Source organism: Podarcis pityusensis, assembly GCF_964106645.2.
Source record: "Podarcis pityusensis genome assembly, chromosome: 6".
In the NCBI taxonomy this organism is placed as follows: Eukaryota; Metazoa; Chordata; class Lepidosauria; order Squamata; family Lacertidae; genus Podarcis; species Podarcis pityusensis.
In genome coordinates, this window is record NC_138030.1 from 37,158,880 (window position 1) to 37,178,162 (window position 19,283).

At 42.1% G+C, this 19,283-nt stretch overlaps 3 protein-coding genes across 11 annotated transcripts in view; 1 reads left to right on the forward strand and 2 right to left on the reverse strand.

Annotated features, from left to right (window-relative positions):
* Nucleotides 1-3,176, reverse strand: part of GUCA1B (guanylate cyclase activator 1B) — a 63,445-nt gene extending 60,269 nt beyond the window's left edge. Inside the window, exon 1 of the mRNA XM_081009940.1 lies at nucleotides 2,977-3,176. The gene's annotated coding sequence lies outside the window, so the exon portion shown is untranslated. The remainder of the gene's footprint in view (nucleotides 1-2,976) is intronic.
* LOC308479314 (UPF0739 protein C1orf74 homolog) lies at nucleotides 2,028-7,609 on the forward strand. Of its 3 annotated transcripts, none has more exons than XM_081009914.1 (2): nucleotides 2,028-2,113; nucleotides 5,213-7,609. In XM_081009914.1, the coding sequence occupies exon 2, from the start codon at nucleotides 5,312-5,314 to the stop codon at nucleotides 6,110-6,112; it is 801 nt and encodes a 266-aa protein (XP_080866040.1). In that variant the 5' UTR covers nucleotides 2,028-2,113; nucleotides 5,213-5,311; the 3' UTR covers nucleotides 6,113-7,609. The 3 variants fall into 3 exon arrangements, with proteins under 3 accessions (XP_080866040.1, XP_080866038.1, XP_080866039.1); XM_081009912.1 differs by lacking the exon at nucleotides 2,028-2,113 and adding an exon at nucleotides 2,331-2,683; XM_081009913.1 differs by lacking the exon at nucleotides 2,028-2,113 and adding an exon at nucleotides 2,730-2,767.
* The window catches only part of TRAF3IP3 (TRAF3 interacting protein 3), a 42,786-nt gene continuing 29,645 nt past the window's right edge, over nucleotides 6,143-19,283 (reverse strand). For 4 of the 7 annotated variants that reach the window (XM_081009857.1, XM_081009855.1, XM_081009856.1 and 1 more), the window contains exons 12-16: nucleotides 14,189-14,324; nucleotides 13,260-13,322; nucleotides 11,129-11,253; nucleotides 8,009-8,122; nucleotides 6,143-7,298 (exon numbers count right to left, since the gene is read on the reverse strand). In XM_081009857.1, coding sequence (XP_080865983.1) covers nucleotides 7,215-7,298; nucleotides 8,009-8,122; nucleotides 11,129-11,253; nucleotides 13,260-13,322; nucleotides 14,189-14,324 — 522 coding nt within the window. In that variant the 3' untranslated portion in view covers nucleotides 6,143-7,214. Of the gene's footprint in view, nucleotides 7,299-8,008; nucleotides 8,123-11,128; nucleotides 11,254-11,876; nucleotides 12,220-13,259; nucleotides 13,323-14,188; nucleotides 14,325-19,283 lie in introns of those variants that run through there. The other 3 variants (XM_081009853.1, XM_081009852.1, XM_081009858.1) reach the window with 2 other exon arrangements.

A 19,283-nucleotide genomic window follows, 5' to 3' on the forward strand; every position in this document is an offset into this window, starting at 1 on the left:
GCGCAAGAATTTCAGCTTGCCAGATGGATTGATCCCCCTTAATGTGTTGTTCTGGGGGTTCTCCCAGCCCTCTGAGCCAATTGCAGGAGACGCATGGAGAGTGTGAAGATTTTTAATTTGTGCGCAATTCTGGACGAAATGCCGTTATTTTGTGGTGGAAACAAGGGAATGTAGAACTGTGGTTGGCATTTAAATATCTGTGTTGGTGCAAGGATGCAACAGGGCTCCCATCCTCCCCTGTGTACCCCACACCATCCCCAAAGCTACCCTAAAGGGTCAGAAGAATGTTTGGTTGTGCAGGAAAAAAATCCTTGCACTGACATACTGTTCTCCGTAGTGCTACTTTGTAATTTTTTCTTGATTTTAGGGTGTTATCTTTTCGTAAACCACTTTTGAGTTCTTTTACAATAAATTTTATAAAATAAATACTTGGAATACAACCCTAAAACTATGCTATACTAATTACTTTAGGAGAGAGAAGGTGAAGGGGTGGATTACCAGCTTAAAGCTGCTTTGTTGGTATGATGCTATAGCAACAAAAAAAATGCTTCAAAAAAGGCTATGGTTAAATGTTTGGTTTCAGCCCTGCAATCAGGAGAGCTGGGTGAGTGGGGGAACACTGTCCATAGAGGGCATAAGAAATGCTTCTTAACATTATAGTAGTGCTATTTTAATAGCTATTGAATGACTTCATATTTGCTCTAGATTGAATAAATATATATTTTTAAATATGAGGCCTGAAGTGCTCCCCTTATGTGATGGCAGTAATCTAGTTCAACTTGCTGCAATGCTGGAATCTCAGCTAAAGCATCCATGACAGATGGCCATCCTGCTTAACATTGTATGTCTTTTTAAATGTGTTTGTGGGAACGGGCATTATTTACTGGTTTTGTTTTGTTTTGTTTTATTCTGCATTTTGTCTTCTCATCTTGTATTTTTCTGTTGTGAATTGCCCCTGAGTCAAAGGCATTATTATTATTATTATTATTATTATTATTATTGACTAGCCCACTGCTTGTGAAATGAAGAAATGAGCCCCACTGCATTCAATGAGACGTAGTTCCAAGTACATCTGCATAAGTTTGCAGCCTTAAAAGTCGTAGATGTGGGGCAGATGGCCTTAATTAAGCCACTATTATCTCTATTATTCTTCGCCGCATCAAGCAGTTGGTCCCTTACCTTTCCCGCCCCGACATGGCCACAGTGATCCATGCGACGGTCATCTCCAGGCTTGACTACTGTAATTTGCTCTACGCGGGGCTGCCCTTGAAGCTGTCCCAGAAACTCCAGCGGGTGCAGAATGCTGCAGTGAGGCTCCCTGCCATGGGAGCATATTCACCCAGTGCTTTTCCAGCTGCACTGGCTCCCGGTGGAGTACAGGGTCAGATTTAAGGTGCTGCTTTTGACCTTTAAAGCCCTTCACGGCCTAGGACCCTCGTACCTACGGGACCGCCTCTCCCGGTATGCCCCACGGAGAGCCTCAAGGTCCATAAATAGCAACACCCTAGTGGTCCCGGGCCCTAAGGAAGTTAGATTGGCTTCAACCAGAGCCAGGGCCTTTTCAACTCTGACTCCGGCCTGGTGGAACGCTCTGCCTCATGAGACCAGGGCCCTGCAGGATCTGATTTCTTTCCGCGGGGCCTGTAAGACAGAGTTGTTCCGCCTGGCCTTTGGCTTGGAGCCAATTTGATTCCCTCCCTCCCTCTCTTTCTTTTTTCTTTTCCTTCTCCTCCTGCGAGGAGGCTACATTTTAATATTTTAATGTTTCAATATTTTAATGTTGTATTTTAATGTTGTTTTTAAGTTGTAATCATTCAACTTGTTTTTATTATTGCTTGTAAGCCGCTCTGAGCCCAGCCTTGGCTGGGGAGGGCGGGGTATAAATAAAAATTATTATTATTATTCTCAACTTAAGTTTTCTGTCTGCAATCTGGAACGACTCACTACTGGCCTTGCCTTATGGGGCTGCTGTAAGGTGATGTGTGCGAAAGTCTTTGAACACACTGACAATACTGTACTTGGTAAATGCTGGAAGAGAAACCATGCAGAAACCTGAGAGCCTGCGAGCGAGAACTTAGCCGCCTCTCCGCCCTATACCAAAGAAACGCAAAAGGTAGATAACGTTTCATTTCCTAGACACCAAGGCGATGAAGAAGATCAGCCTGTCCCCAAGCAGTTCTAGTGGAACTTGCAGCAGCCATAAAAAGGGCTTGTTGCAGCGGTGAGAAAACCGGTCCTCTACTGCAGTTGCTGCCGGACTCCGACTCCCATCATCCCCAGCCACGCCCAGGATGATGGGAGTTGCAGTCCAGCAACACTTCGGAGGCCACGTTTCCCATTCGGGGAGAGCGACCCGCACGCCCCGAGCCAACCTTCCCAGGTGGAGCCTGCCGGCAGAAGCTCGCCTTGGCTTCTCCTAACTCCCGACTGGCCGGATCTGCACAGCTGGGCGTCTCCTGCTTGCCGCCGGACTCGACCCGGGCAGGTCCGCGAGACCGGCGCTCTGCACATGCCCCGGCAGCGCGTCGACCCGCGGGATGCTGCCTCTTTAAGAGCCGCCGCCTACGCGGACGGTGCCCCTTGCCGCGAACTCAGCGTCCGCCTCCTCCGCTCAGGCGAGGGAAGCGGAAACGCCGCCCGCTCGCCCGGCAGGGCGCATGCTCGGGCTGGAACGGGGCGAGAGGTGAGTGAGGCGCGTGCAGAGGGCGGAGAGGCGGGAGCCCGGGAGAAGCAGTTGGCCGGCTGCCCGGCGTCGCTTCATGTTCCGGTAGAGGATCCTCCTGTGCACCTGAACTCCGACCCCGGTTGCTCAGGGAACCGAAGGAGATGCAGCATCCCTGTGCAGATAACACGCATAGCCGGATGCTTCATTAACACACGCATTCACACATGCACACTCCCACCTAGCGGGAAGGGGATGCCGGGCGGGGAAGCACGTTCTGATAAGAGCCCCGAATTTCAGAATTAAGAAATTACCTTCAGGCGTGGTCGCGACTTCAAATTCTTGCAGCTCTTCTCCTTTGCTACAGAAGTTTTATCTTTGGAGATTGCTGGCAAGTTCAACCCCAAGAAGGGGCTGCTTAATTCTGAAAGGCGTTGGGTCTAATAAAATGCTTTGGCTTAATCCACAAGGAGACAAAGTCATGCATTGCAATTGGGCTGCTGCTAGGGCATGCCTCTCTCTAGCTGCGACTTCTCCTCCCAGGTAACTTTAAAAATTAGAATATAATAGGGCACTAGTGTTGGGACGCGGGTGGCGCTGTGGTTAAAACCTCAGTGCCTAGGACTTGCCGATCGCATGGTCGGCGGTTCAAATCCCCGCGGCGGGGTGAGCTCCCGTCTTTCGGTCCCAGCTCCTGCCCACCTAGCAGTTCGAAAGCACCCCTAAGTGCAAGTAGATAAATAGGTACCGCTTTATAGCGGGAAGGTAAATGGCATTTCCGTGTGCTGCGCTGGTGCTGGCTCGCCAGAGCAGCTTCGTCACGCTGGCCACGTGACCCGGAAGTGTCTCCGGACAGCGCTGGCTCTCGGCCTCTTAAGTGAGATGAGCGTACAACCCTAGAGTTGGACACGACTGGCCCGTACGGGCAGGGGTACCTTTACCTTACCTTTACCTAGGGCATTAGAACTGTAGAATTGGAAGGGACCACAAGGTCATATACTTTAATAATAACAATAATTAATATTTGTATGCTGTCCATCTGCTGGCTTGCCACAGCTGCTCTGGGTGGCTCTCAACAGAATATAACACGATAAAACACCAAACATTAAAAACTTCCCTAAAGAATCTAGTCCAACCCCCTGCAACGCAGAAATCTTTAACCCAGTGCGGGGCTCGAACCCATGACCTGGAGATTAAGAGTCTCATGCTCCAGCGACTGAGCCATCCAGCCTGTAAAAACACTAATTATTTAAGTGTTTCAGAAGTACAAACTTGAACGACTGGGACCCTGTGATCATCTGAGGCCCTTCTTCGTAGCATTCCCCATTAGAGGTCTGGAGGGTGGCAGCAAGAGAAGAGGCATTTGCTGCGGTGGCTTCCTACTTGCAGAATGCTCTCCCCAGGAGGTTCATCTGGTGCCTTAGTTACATAACTTTAGGTGCTAAGCAAAAACATTGCTCTTCTCGCAGGCCTTTGGCTAACTAAACAATCTATGGCCTGTTGAACTGTGTGTGTGGCAGGGGGTATTGTTTTTGTTACTATGTGCTTTTGTGTTTTGATACTACCCTGTGATCCTCATATGAATGGCAGTACAATAGTACCTCGGGTTAAGTACTTAATTCGTTCCGGAGGTCTGTACTTAACCTGATACTGTTGTTAACCTGAAGCACCCCTTTAGCTAATGGGGCCTCCTGCTGCCCCCACGCCGCCGGAGCACTATTTCTGTTCTCATCCTGAAGCAAAGTTCTTAACCTGAAGCACTATTTCTGGGTTAGGGGAGTGTGTAACCTGAAGCGTATGTAACCTGAAGCGCATGTAACCCGAGGTACCACTGTAAAGTTAAAAGATCTAGTTAAAAAAACAAATGGAAGTTCATGTGCCCTGTCCTGTTTATATCTGTTATGTGCACTAATTTAATTGTTTCCCCAAGTCCTTATCAACTCTTGAATAGCTAACAATGGTGGATGTGGCATACTTATCTCTTCCATCGCTGAGACTCCTGACCTCATATTAACAAGAGTCTCTACCCTGCCTTCCCTTCGTCTGTGTCACATGCATATATAATACACACAGACGGAGGTTAATATTTAACGTTTAATGAAAATGCTCTAGGAAAGCTTGTTGGTCTTTCAGGCGCCACCACACATTTTTTTGCAGGGGAAGTGAACCTAGAAAATTCAGGTTTTAATGGTGAGATGCCTGTCTAGGTGGTTGATCTTAGGATGAAGTGGTAAATATTTTTATTGGTTGTTGGAAGGTGGGCTGTTTTGCTAGTCCTTGGTTCTGAAGTGGCGCAGAGAGCCTGCGGATGTGGTTTAGTCCTCAATCCCTTTTATAGCCCTTGTTACAGCAAGGCTGATTGATCGGTTTTCATTTTTGTAATACCCATTTTCCACTTCCAAGATGCAACTACTGTGGCTTAAATGAGGCCACATGCTCATGAAGCCTGAGTTCTACTATAGTTTCATCAAGACACCTTTTTCCTAAAGATAAAAAGTGCACTGGTTGTTGTTACTTAGCTGTATTGATTACTGTGATTTTTATTCCTAGAGCCAGGCTGAAGCAGCTGATGGTTAAAGGCCTGATGCAATGAGGTGATTCAGTTCCCTGAGCAAACCCAGTCTAGGACTTCTACCCCCAGGGTTAAGAATGGCCGAGCCCTTCCCTCAACTCCTCATCGCTGCAGCCCGCCAGCACCTCAGAATCGGGAAGAAGAAAGTCTTATCCCGCTCAGCCTCCTTGAATCTCGCTGGCGAGATACTGGCTGTAGCCGCTGGCTTGAAGCCAGCTTTCCTGTACGATTACAATTCTGCTGGGACTTCTCAGATCCTAAGCTACGTTCAGCAGCTTCAGACCATCAATCCGTTTGGATGCCGGCTACACATTCTGAGCATAGCTGAAAATGTTCTGATTGTCAACTTGGGGCTGATGCTGCTGTGGTTGGAGACAATCCTGCTTAAGGACAACATCCCCTTTGTTGACGTTTCTGCTTCCAGGACATGCCCTAGCCTTTGTGATCTGGAAGACGTGGGTCTCATCAAAGGTCACCTGTCAGAGATACTGAATCATATTAAAGCCCAGGCAGCAGACACATCTCAGATGCTTTCCTCCAGTGCGGTCTTTTGCTCAAAGTGGAATCTATGCACTCTCTTTGGTGTCTTGCTGGGCTATCCTGCTGCTTACAGTTTCCCTGTTCAGAAGAGCTTTGACAATTGCCTTTCTCTGACCCCACTGAGGGTGTTCACTGTCCAAGCCACGTTCTGTAAGATAAGCAACGATTTTAGAGTACGCTTTTACTCCTTTAGCATCCCAGATCTCTTGTATCCCGTCATGAAAAGAGGCCTTGACGCGTGGTGCGAAAATCTCAAGGATGCTTTTAAAGCTCAGAAAGACTTTGCAGATCTTTGTATTACAAATGAAGTCGTTGCTCTGGCAGCAGTGGCCTTGTAAATGTGGGCTGCAATCCAGAGGAATGCAGCATTTTTTCCTCATGCCATATTTGAGAAGTATTTTGGGGAGTATGACTCACTGCTTAAGAAAAGGAAGTGGGAAAATGGTGCAGCTCTTATTCTATTGGAGTCGGGGTAGCCAATACAGTTCCCTCCAGATATTGATGGAATACAGCTCCCATCTTCCTTGACAGGAGGCTCTCACTTGCAAATTTCTATGGGTATCTGTACCCAGACTCAGTGTATATATAGGTGGTATATAAAGCCACATTTTGAAAGCCATCCTGCATTCAGTCTTCTCAAAATGAAGCCTTGTTAACCCCAGCCACAAATATTTCTGCTCTTTCTTTCTTTCTTTTTACCAGTCCCAACTCCTAGGCCTGGGATGGGGAAGCTGCAGTTCTTCAGCTGTTGAACTCCATCTCCCAGCCAGTGTGACCACTGGTACAGTCAAACCTCAGTTGTCGAATGTAATCCATTCCGGCAGCCCGTTTGGCTTCTGAAATGTTCAACAATCAAGGTGTGGCTTCCGATTGGTTGAAAGAGCTTCCTGCACTCAAGTGGAAGCCGTGTCAGATATTTGGCTTCTGAAAAACGTTAGAAAACGGGAGCATTTACTTCTGGGTTTTCGGCATTCGGGAGCCGAAACGTTCCAAAACGGAGGCGCTCAAGAGCCGAGGTTTGACTGTATAGGATGATGGAAGTTGTAGTTCAATAACATCTGATGGGACATGGGTTCCCCAGCCTTGTCCTACATGGTCAGACAGCACATAGCAGGATTGCAGGTTTTGAGGTTTCTAAAGCTATGGGACAATTGTGTGATGTTTCCATTCAAAACCCTCTGGAGGGTGGATGCATCAGACAGACACTGTACTTTATGTATTGTAGCCTTTAAATTTTTTTTATTAAAAAGAACAGAACAGCCAAATGAAGCAACATACAAAGCCAAGCAGTCCAACAAACTCCTTTAGGAGATAGCAAAGTTCAAAATTCTGTAAGAAATTAAAAACATGTTTGATACAAAAATAGTCACTCTCTGTAGACAACTCAGAACGCCAAAATGCAAAAACAGTAACATAAGCAAAACTAAAGGTAGGTTGTACTCAGGGTACAAAATTTATTAAGTAGGATACTACAGCTGTTGCCATCACTACCAGTAGTAGAGGAATCCAATGATCCTGCCATCTCTGGGGGGGGAAAAAAGAAAAATCTAATAAGATAAACAAACTAGGGTATAATGTGTCTCTGTAATTCCTCCCTCTATTCAATCAGCTACACTTAAGTCTCTCCTACACTTCCCTTTTGTATTTTATTCCAACAAAGTCTGTGGTTCTATTTGCATGGAACGGTGATATTAGTGAATTTTTGGGAGTAGAATATTTTCCCCACTTTGCAAATACAACAAATGAGACTCATTGCATAGATGCTGAAGACTGATTAATTCGGAACTTATAATCAATAAAATACAAGAACTGCCAAAACCCACCACTCTAGTGAACCTGAAAGAGTTGCACTTTCCTGTATCTTGCTGGTCCACAATGGCTGTCCTAGCATTACTGTTTGAGTTTGTGCTGAAATCTAAGACCACTGACTCACATTTTGACCTGACATCATGGGTGTAGCTGGGAGGGGGGGCAGCTGCCCTCCCAACTCAATAAAAATGAAAATACATTGCTAACTGAGGTTCTGCCCTCCCAAATCAATAAAAATGAAAATACATTGCTAACTGAGGTTCTGCCCTCCCAAATCAATAAAAATGAAAATACATTGCTAACTGAGGTTCTGCCTCCCCAACAAAAATCCTGGCTACGCCCATGCCTGACATGGCACGCTCTATCAACAGACTATATCAACAGTATGAGGTAGCACAAAGGGGAGATTCAGAGTGAATTCCTACTTTGGTCTTTTTGCTCTGAGGGTGATTGATCTCATCTCGGCACTGCTGTAACTTGGCAAGGCAACTGCGGTACTCGTCACTCAGAATCTCTAGCTCACAACAGAGATCTATGCACTGGGCAAGAAAGCAAATAAGTGTTTAGTATGGTTGTTCACTCTGGTTTTATCAAATGGTTTTGAGGGCAGCAGTTACCAATAAGTTTAGTGTGGTGGCACCTTGAGCATCCCTGATCCTGAAGCAGGGTGGTTAGTTCTACTGTCCTAAACCTGCCTTTCTCTCCCACCTTACTTCACAGCATATCTAGGGCTTCCTTCACCATTGGCTAAAAACTTCCTTCTTGTTTTAGGCTATGAATAAGATAAATGCAGCATGTAATGCCAGAAAATGACATTGAACTTGAATGACTTCTATTTCCTATAAATGTTATTGTGAATGAAGTGTATTGATACAAGTCTTCCTATCCTGATGAACAGGCATGGCGTTGAATTCAACAAAGTCATTGCACGAGCAGAACAACTTCTGCAAGTAAACTTTCCCCTGTAAACACCTGCTTGTTTTCTCCCCCATCCCTCCAGAGCAAGTTTGGGGTCCGTGTGCAGGGAGAGGGGAGAGGGAGAGTTTGCATTGCATGAGCAGAGACCTTTCCATTTGCACAATCACTTTGTGGGATTCAATCCATGGTCTTCAAAAAGCATTCATTGTCAGCTGCTATTCATACAATTTCCCCTAAAAAAGAAATGGTATCCGGTCTCTCCTCCTGACTCCAAGGCCTAGCAAACAGTGGGGTTTGCTGTTTCTACAATAATATTTGAACATGCATAGTGCAATTGGGTGTGATGTCCTGTGAAGATGGTTCATATGCCTTTGACATCACATTTAGTTCAGAATATTGGAGAATACCACGCATGTGCATCTATTTGTAGAAACTTTGGTTTGAAAAATCTGGAGTTTCTAGTTATTGTGAAGCCTTTATTTTTAATAGCCTTAGTCTGTCCCTTGTTTTGTGTTTTTAGCTCTCAAAGCCAATTCATACAGGCATTCAAAGTAGGCACCAGAGAGCCACCTGAACAAACTTATCTGCTGGCTGTCCACAACCAGCTAGTCAAAAGTGTGCAGCTGCCATCCTGGGCAATATTTTTGCATGCTGTGTGCAGGATTTCAAAATGATTACGGTCACATGAATCAGCAGTGATTTGTTTTTTTCAAGCTGACTTGTCCTAGGGAATCACAATTTGGAAATCTGCACATAAGATGTTTGCCTGCTTTTTTTGTTTGGTTGCTGTTCCGTACATGTCCAGGAAGATGCTTCTTCCAAAACAGAAAGAAAACTTACACTTGATGTGGGTCATTTAGGATGAGCTCTGACTGATAGGAACATTGCTATGAATATTCATTTCACTGATCCCCATATGGGACAGCTGCATATTCCTGCATTGCATGGGGTTGGACTAGATGATCCTCAGGGTCCCTTCCAACTCTACAATTCTATGATTTCTATAAAGCACAGAAACAACAATAACCTCTAAAAGCATCTAAGTCACCTTTCAAATGTCCCTTCTGCTCTCTTCTTACTCAAGTTGCATGTACTCAGAAAATACTCTGTTCCAGAAGGAAGCAATGATCTCATGAAGAAAATGTTCAGAACATGTAAAGACTCTTGAGAATGACTCCCAGCAGGATACGGAATATTTGCCCACAATCAAAATCTAACGAGGGCTAGAATGTCCATTGTTCATATGCCTACAGCCTGTAATTAAAACTCCCACCTTTTGTGTGCCATAGATTTACACTGCTAATAAAATATTTTACAATTGTGAACAGATCCTTCTAAGAATCTTTTAATAAAATTGTAAACTATATTTTTTGTTTCCTTGAACTATGGAATGCAAGCTGTTTCACAACTCCGGATATGCAGGTAACAGGCTTACCTGTGGCTCCCTTACCTTTCGGCATTTGCTTAGAGCAGTGTTAGAAACTGAGATATAAAAGCTAGGAGCTAAATGACACCTTAAACCTAGGTTATGGGCAAAATAATGGAATGTCTAGGCACACTTTTTAATAAAAATACAAAGCTGAAAATGAATGAGCTGCAGCTAAAATATTGTGTTCATCTTTTACATGGTCTAGTCCTTCCCTTGCCCACCCCCCTAATATTCGTATGAGGCTTCAGAGAGTAGATATAAGTGGGGAGGCAGAAAAAGGTCCTCCTTTCCTTCCACTCTGCAGTTTTAATCTGAAAACTTGGCCTCAGTACTGCACCCAGAGCTCAGAAACTGCTCGCGCTAATGAAATTCCCTGTCGCAAAGTGTGCCCAGAACAATGGGAGTTTCGAACACTGGCTTACAGCCAAACTAGACATGAGTGCAGTAGATTTAAATATGTTTAAATCTGGGGTATCCAATCGCAAGAGCAAAAGGAGGATGGAGGTAAAGTGTGTTAAATCCTCATGTACCTGCAGCACAATCCATGTAGTCGGCATACTCCCAATGCTTTCCAACTAACCACAGGTGAGTCTGGCTGGGAAAAAGGCAGTGGGGGCAGGGAGCAGCAAGCAGAGGGAAGGTTCTTACTCAATACCCGAGTGCCTCCTTCCCTGATAAACCCAGAATGCCACCACCATGGGTTGCATTCAACTAAGTTATACTCTAAGTAGCTCCAAAGAAAGAAATAAACCGATGTTAGTCATTCCATTAACTTCAGTGGACCTACTCTGGCATTGAGTACTACAGTGATTTAACAGAGGTTTGTCACTACCAAGTCCAGTTCAAATGGGGACAGGAAAACTGAGGCCTGGGGGCCAAATTTGGGCTATAGGCTGGGGAAAGTCCTGCAGATTGGATAGAACACTCGTTCAGTGTTAACGTCTGAATGCAGATGCAACCAATGGAAAAAAGTGGCTGAAAGCAAGCTGTTCAAATCAATGTGCTTATTTTTATTTTATTTTTTAAATGAGTTTTCAGCCGTGTGGTTATCAGGTATGCACACTGAAATGATGCACACATAGCAGGTATCTGTTGCCATCCAGAGTTTTCGGATCTGCATTGGAAGGCATTTGAAAATAGCAGCTAATCTTCCAATGAGATCCTTTAATCTCATTAGCTGCTTGAGTCACTTCCTCACCTCTTTTTCCTTAGCAGCAAGCTGGGATGTCCTCTTTTGCAGCTGGTCCTCCAGGCTGCTTTCTCTCCCCCCTTGGTGGTCTTTGGACTGGTTGGTCCTGGCTGAGCTGAGTCCAGACCTGCTAGCTACAGAACAAAATGGATACTTTCACAATTCTCTGAGCTATCTGGGAATCTCAGCAGGCATCACAGCACCAGTGTGCTCTCCTCTGTTTATACTTCATAGTTTATTTTTTTAAAATAAAAAAAAATCAGCAATGTGATAAAATCAACAAAGCTGGACATCTCTCCCCAAACCTTATACTGTACTGTATAAAACATTAATGTCTCACAAGAATGTAACTGATCTGGAGAAAAAACCACTGAGCCTAGAGCTTGCCGATCAGAAAGTCAGTGGTTTGAATCCCCGCGACAGGGTGAGCTCCCGTTGCTCAATCCCTGCTCCTGCCAACCTAGCAGTTTGAAAGCACGTCAAAGTGCAAGTAGATAAATAGGTACCCCTCTGGCAGGAAGGTAAACAGCATAACCGTGCACTGCTCTGGTTCGCCAGAAGCGGCTTACGTCATGCTGGCCACATGACCCGGAAGCTGTACGCTGGTTCCCTCAGCTAGTAAAGCGAGATGAGCGCCGCAACCCCAGAGTTGTCCGTGACTGGACCTAACGGTCAGAGGTCCCTTTACCTTTACGTAACCCAAGAAAATCTTTAATAAAAACTACTTTTAAAAACAAAAACAAAGTGGACATCAACGTTTGAGCAAAAATCATTTATTGTACAAGAAGCTTGCTCCAATAAAAGCTTGCTCCAATAGATACAGCTTCATGCCAACAGAGGAGAAAACTTCTAACAGTTTGATATATATTTCAAGCAGCCTTTTGCAGACCAGTAACAATACACACTATGTTGAATGCTTCTATTTGTGATTCTTAATCTGAGAGCACACATAAACCTAGAGTCTAGATCCAGTCCTATCCTGCGAGGAGTGGTTCTTAGAGTACCAGTCACAAAATCCCAGATGCCCAGAAGTCCCACTACTAGTTTAGATGAATTCTTTGCATCTCATATTCGTGAACTGGACTGATTCTGCATCCCATCTGCAAATGGAAGAAACCAGAGCAGATCATAATGCAGAATGTTTGCATGAACCAATTGCTTCTCTCTTTCCACACTGCTTTTCTGTCTCCAAAACTCGATTCAGTTTTTCACGAACAATTTAAACAGTTGCATAGGTGTTGCAAACAGTTGCAGACCGCATAGACTGTACTGGTGCTGCAACAACCCCTACTTAGTCTAAAGGACAAGCAGGGAATCGACACACACTGAAACAACCTGTGTACTTATTATGGTGGGTTAGGTGTACATCCTTAAATAACTTGCCACCTTATCCTGCCAGCAGGTATTTTGGACTTGACTTGGGACTGGAAAAAATGCTCATCAGTTGCTCCAAAGGTAGATCTGTTAAAAACCTGAGCAATGCTGTCCCTTTTATTCTTTTGGTAATCAAGTAACCACGGAGTTCTGAGAAATTAAATAAAATCTCTTGATCTTTGGTAGTTTGAATCATCAAATGTGTGCACTTCACAAGTTATGTTTGGGGACTGCTGGCTCCTTTGCAAGTAGGAGTTAACGTGGGAGCACAAATCTCAGCTATTTTGGCAAAGATCAATGTATACAACATTTTCCTGCCTGTGCACCACATGTTCAAATGCTCCGTGTGGTATACATGAGAAGTACATGTTATTTGCCAACATGGGAGTTGTGGTCATATGCAAAAATCCTCTTGCACAAAGCATCCTTCATGATGTCATCCCTTACTGGGCACCCTTTCAATGACACAACCTATTATTAAACATAAGCAGAAAACTATTGCCACATTCAGATGTACAGCTGGCAACACCCCCTTCCTGTCCCTCTCCACAAGTGACTGTAGCAAAGGAAAACAGCTGTAAAAATTGAAGTATACAGTAATTATCTCTGTACTCTCAAATATTTACACTTTTATAGGAACCAAATGAATTATACCCAGAGGGATTTTAAACAGGGCTATTATACCATGAAGCACAATGTGTGAATGCTCTGTTTGTGGTCCTGCATGTTCACTGTCAATTTCTTTGGATCGCTATGATTTACTTACTGTGCAAATGTTTAATTGTTGCCTCCAGCTGTAGCTTATCTCTTTCTTCACTTCGCAGCTTGCCTGAAATTAACAAAACCATTCAGGAACAACACAGTTGACGCCATGCAGGGCTTTTCCTTCTCCCAAACAGCAGTATTTGCCACCAGAGGTCAGAGTTGTATTCAGGTGGGACATGCTCTAGCCCACTGAAATTGAGGGGGCAGCACTACACTGTGGTTTTGCAATTTGTAAATGTTTTGCTTTTACTGAAACTATAGGAATCAAAAATGTGTTATTGCCGCTGCTCAGATGGGGAAAACAGATCTACACATTATATACCTTGTTTGGTATTCCTCAAGCAGCTCCCAGCACAAACAGAAATAGGGTCCACGTTTCCCAAAAAGTTGTTTTTTCCTGAGGAAGTGACCTGACTTTGACTTCTTGTACATTGCCTGGATATATTTTACATGGCAGGCTGTATATGCATATTCAAAACAAAAAATAAATACCCACATGTTCAGGGAGGTATGCAGTACAATCGTCCATATGACTGAATGCATACAGACAATTGCTTGCTCACAATAATCTCTAGCCCAGCATGTAGAAAGCTAACACTTTTGGTAAGAAGTATCCTCAGTCTAGCTTCCAAGCTAGACATTAGAGTCATCTTTCAGACAAGCAATCTACTCTGCTCATTCAGAGGAGGTACAGCTGTAAATAAGGGCTGTGTCACTTGCTACTCACCAACATCTGAATTAGCTCCTTCCCCCTAAAAATAACTGACTGAAACCTAACAGTTGACACTATGCTCAAAACAGCAGGTTAGTTCTAAGGGTCATGTATTTATTTATTTTTGGAAACCTGTAACTTTTCATTTTCCTGCTCTGCCTAAGACCCACCCAGATCAGTCAGCATCCAATCTCCCGTTTCCTCTACAAATGTCTTACCTTCCACTACACTGAGACACTCAATTGTGACCTTGTAGTCTTCCTGCAGATTATTAATTCTGGAATAGAGCTGGGCACGTTCAGTCTCAGAGCTCTGCAAGGCTTGGTGCAGCTGAAAGTTCTGGTTGTCGGACCACTGCAGGTAGCAAACAGCCGCAACAACAAGGAATTGGTTAGCAAAGAAATAACTAGAGAAAGGCTTGTGGGAATTCTTTTTTTTCCCCCCCCTGTAATTTCTGGCCTCCTCTCTTTCTCTTTTTTTTTAATGAATATTTATTCCAATTTTAAAAATTACAGAAAAAGAAAAAAGTAGAAAAAGAAAAACAAATCACATACATCTTATACAAAAAACAAACAATACAAAAGAAAAATACAAAAGACAAAAAATCACCATAAAAAGGTAACAAAAAATCAAATTAAACCTTTAAAACCGTTTTCCCGTTTACTTATTTCCGTGACTTCCTCTCACCTCTCTGCTTTGTATTCTAGTTTGAATCGTATCTCCAGCAAATCCTTCTAACCTTCTTTTCATTTACTTATTTTAACATTCGAAAGTATTTAATTCTCCTCTATCTTTATTTTACACTTCATATTTACTTATTCCATTATACTCTGTCTGCCAATACGGTCTAATATTCTTCTCCAACCTTTTCTAACATTCTTTTATATTACAGTATTTCTGAAGATATATTTTAAATTTTTTCCAATCTTCTTCCATCGACCCTTCTTCCTGATCTCGAATTCTGCCGGTCATCTCAGCCAGTTCCATATAGTCTATCACTTTTCTCTGCCATTCTTCTCGGGTAGGCAATTCTTGTGTCTTCCAGTATTTCCCAATAAGTATTCTTGCCGCTGCTGTCGCATACATAAAGAAATTCCTGTCTTCCCTTCGCACCAATTGGCCGACCATGCCCAAGAGGAAGGCCTCTGGTTTCTTCAAGAAAGTATATTTCAATACCTTTTTTAGTTCATTATATATCATTTCCCAGAAGGCCTTGATCTTTGGGCACGTCCACCAAAGGTGGAAAAAAGTACCTTCATTTTCTTTACATTTCCAACATTTATTATCAGGCGAATGATAAATTTTTGCTAGCTTGACTGGGGTTAAGTACCACCTGTAAATCATTTTCATTATATTTTCTCTTAAGGCGTTACAAGCCGTAAATTTTATACCTGTGGTCCATAACCATTCCCAGTCAGCAAACATGATATTATGCCCAACATCTTGCGCCCATTTAATCATAGCAGATTTAACCATTTCATCCTGTGTATTCCATTTCAACAGCAGGTTATACATTCTTGACAGATTTTTAGTTTTAGGTTCTAGCAATTCCGTTTCCAGTTTAGATTTTTCCTCCTGGAAGCCAATCTTTTTATCAAAATTAAAAACCTCCCTTATTTGATAATAGTGCAGCCAATCTCGAACTTTAGTTTTTAATTTGTCAAAGCTCTGCAATTTTAATTTATCTCCAACTTGTTCTAAAATTTCACAATATTTTGGCCAGTTTGTCTCCATATTTGTTTTTTTCAGAGCCTTAGCCTCCATTGGTGATAGCCACCTTGGTGTTTTACTTTCCAACAAATCCTTATATCTCACCCAAATATTGAATAATGCTTTCCTGACAATATGATTCTTAAAGGCCTTATGCGCTTTGACTTTGTCATACCATAAATATGCATGCCACCCAAAGACATTATCAAAACCTTCTAGATCTAAAATGTCCACATTTTCAAGAAGTAGCCAATCTTTCAGCCAACAAAAAGCGGCTGATTCATAGTATAGTTTAAGATCTGGCAGGGCAAATCCCCCTCTTCGCATCTGTTAATATCTTAAATTTTATTCTAGGCTTTTTGCCCTGCCAGATAAATTTGGAAATGTCTCTTTGCCACCTCTTGAAACAGTCAATTTTATCCACAATTTGTAATGTTTGGAACAAAAACAACATTCTAGGCAATACATTCATCTTTATCGCTGCAATTCGGCCCAACAATGATAACTTCAATTTTGACCATATTTCTAAATCCTTCTTCACCTCTGACCAACATTTTTCATAGTTATCTTTAAACAGATTCACATTTTTGGCAGTCATATTCACCCCTAGATATTTCACTTTATTAACAATTGTTAATCCTGTCTCTTTCTGAAACCTCTCCTTCTCTGTCTCTGTAAGATTTTTCTCTAATACCTTAGTTTTCATCTTGTTTAATTTAAAACCTGCTACTTGGCCAAATTCTTGGATTAATTGTAACACTCTTTTTGTACTAGCTTCTGGCTCCTGTAATGTCAAAACTATGTCATTGGCAAAAGCTTTCAGTTTGTACTGTTTAGCTCCGAGTTGTATACCTTTAACCAATTGGTCTTTCCTAATCATATTGAGCATGACCTCCAGGACCGATATAAAAAGCAATGGGGAGATTGGGCAACCCTGTCTTGTTCCTTTCTCTATCTTAAATTCTTCTGTAACTACATTATTCACAATAAGCTTAGCTTTTTGTTCCGAGTAAATTGCACTTATACCATTTTCAAAACTTTGGCCTACCCCCATCCCCTGCAGATTTTTCTTCATAAAACTCCAAGAAATGTTATCAAACGCTTTCTCCGCATCTACAAATATTAAAACAGCTTTAGTATTAATATTAACTTGCAATTTTTCCAAAATATTAATAATGTTCCTAGTATTGTCTGACAAATGTCTCCCAGGGAGAAAGCCCGCCTGGTCTTTATGAATCTCTTTACCAATACATTTTTTAATCTTTTAGCCATAATTTCGGCAAAAATTTTGTAATCCACATTTAATAGGGATATGGGACGGTAGTTCTTCAACTGTGTCTTCTCCACTTTGGTTTTTGGTATAAGTGTGATGTATGCTTCTTTCCATGACTCGGGTGCTTTTCCTCCCCGTAGTATTTCATTGCAAAGTTCTTTCAACGGTTGCAGTAACCATTCTTTCAAAGTTTTGTAGTACTTTGCAGTTAGTCCATCCGGCCCTGGAGATTTGCCCAATTTCATATTCTGAATGGCTCCTTCCACTTCTTGATCAGATATTGTAGAGTTTAATATTGATTTACTGTCTTGAGATACTTTTTGTAATCCATTATTTTCCAAAAATCGGTCAATGTCTAATTCTTTCTGGGTCTCCTGCGTATATAACTGTTTAAAATAATTCTGAAAGCACTTCCGAATCTCTCCAGGATTCTGTATATTCTTCCCTTCTACAACCAAGTTCGTAATCGTATTCAGCTTTTGTCTTTTTTTCATTTGCCAGGCCAATAATTTCCCACATTTATTTGCCGATTCGAAAGTCTTTTGTTTTATCTGTTTGATCTTCCATTCTATCTCCTGGTTCATCAATTTCATATATTGTACTTGGTATAGCTTTATCTCTTTTAAAATCTCCTGTGAGTTCGGTTTCGCTCTCAGTCTTTTTTCTCCATCCTTAATTTTCTCCAAAAAATTTTCTCTCTTCTCATTTTGATATCTTTTCCTAATTGCATTTTGTTGTATCAAAAATCCTCTCATCACCGCTTTGCTGGCATCCCAAATCACTCTTTTTTCTGTCGTAGTATTCAAATTTTTTTCAAAATAGTCTCTCAAATTCTTCTGAGCCTTTTTAATAATTTCCTCATTCCTAAATAAGGAGTCATTCATCCTCCATCTAAAGGCCCCAATTGGCGTTAATATCATTTCAATCTTTACTGGGTTGTGATCAGAGCAAATTTTCAGGCAAATCACCGCTTTTTTGATTTTAGGAGCCAGTCCTCTAGTTGTCCAGATTTGGTCTATTCTTGTCCATGTCATATTTGCTTCAGAGAAGAAGGTTCCTTCTCTTTCCAAGGGGTTCTTTATTCGCCAAATATCCACAAGATCCATATTGTCAGTCATTTCAAAAAATGTCCTTGGCAGTCTTCCATCTTTTGTCACTGTTTGTCTTTGGGCTTTATCCATATTTGTAGACACTACTCCATTCATATCTCCCATCAAAATAATGTTGTAATCCAAATAATCCAGGAGAGTTTCATGCAGTTTCTTGAAGAATTCTGATTTTCCCTCATTTGGTGCGTATACGCCTATTATCAAGAATTTCTGACCTTGAAATTGAATTTCAATTGCTATATATCTTCCTTGGTCATCTTTAAATATAAATTTTGGTGACAGGCTTTCCTTCGCATAAAGTACTACCCCTCTTTTTTTTACATTATCCGATGAGATAAATTCCTCTCCCAATCTTTTATTTATCAAAATTTTCCGATGTAGCCTTGTCACATGAGTCTCTTGTAAACAAATCAAGTCCAAATGTTCTTTTTTCAATGTATGAAATACTCTCCCCCTTTTTGCCGACGAATTTAGGCCATTAATATTCCAGCTTAAAATTTGTAGTGTCATTTTGTATTTACTCTCCTTCTCCTCCAACAGCCCCAAGAAGGTTGTCTATATCCGTCGGTGGCGTTGGTTTCCCTTTTTTTTGCAGACCCTTATCCAGTATCGCAATGTCTTTTCCCAATCCTTTCAGTAGATCTTCTTCGTATGCACTCAGAAACTTGTTCTTTTCCTCCACTGATCTAATCTTGGTCTTTCTTCCTTTGAAGCTAAAGGATAGACCTTGGGGAAATTCCCACCTAAAAAGGATTTTATTTTTTCTCAACAAGTCCACCAAATCTCCAAAGTCCTTTCTTAAATCAAGAAGATGTTTTGGAATATCTTTAAAAATTTCCACTTTTGATTGTATAATTGTCAAAGGTTTTTCGTAATGTAAGCCCAAAATTTTGTCCCTTTCTTCTTTGGATCGGAGAGTGATCAAACAGTCCCTTATTTTGATCTTTCTTCCTCCTTTCCCCAATCGAAAAGCCCTCACAATCTTAAAATCCTCTTGTTTCAATTCCGATTTCCAAAAGTCCAAAAATTCTTGTGTCAAAAAGTCTATCAAGGTACCTTTCTCCAACTCAGGAACAGCTCTAATTCTAAGATTTGTTTGTTTGTCTTTCAGGTCAATCATAGATAACGTTAACTTATGTTCTGCAATCTCTTTTTGCAAGTCTGGTACTTTTTCAGTTTCCAATTGCCCCAGTTTAAATTCTACGGCAGCAGTTTTTTCCT

What these genes read in the sequence shown, in the direction of transcription:
- LOC308479314 (XM_081009914.1), top strand. Translation starts at nt 5,312, where the DNA reads ATGGCCGAGCCCTTCCCTCAACTCCTCATCGCTGCAGCCCGCCAGCAC.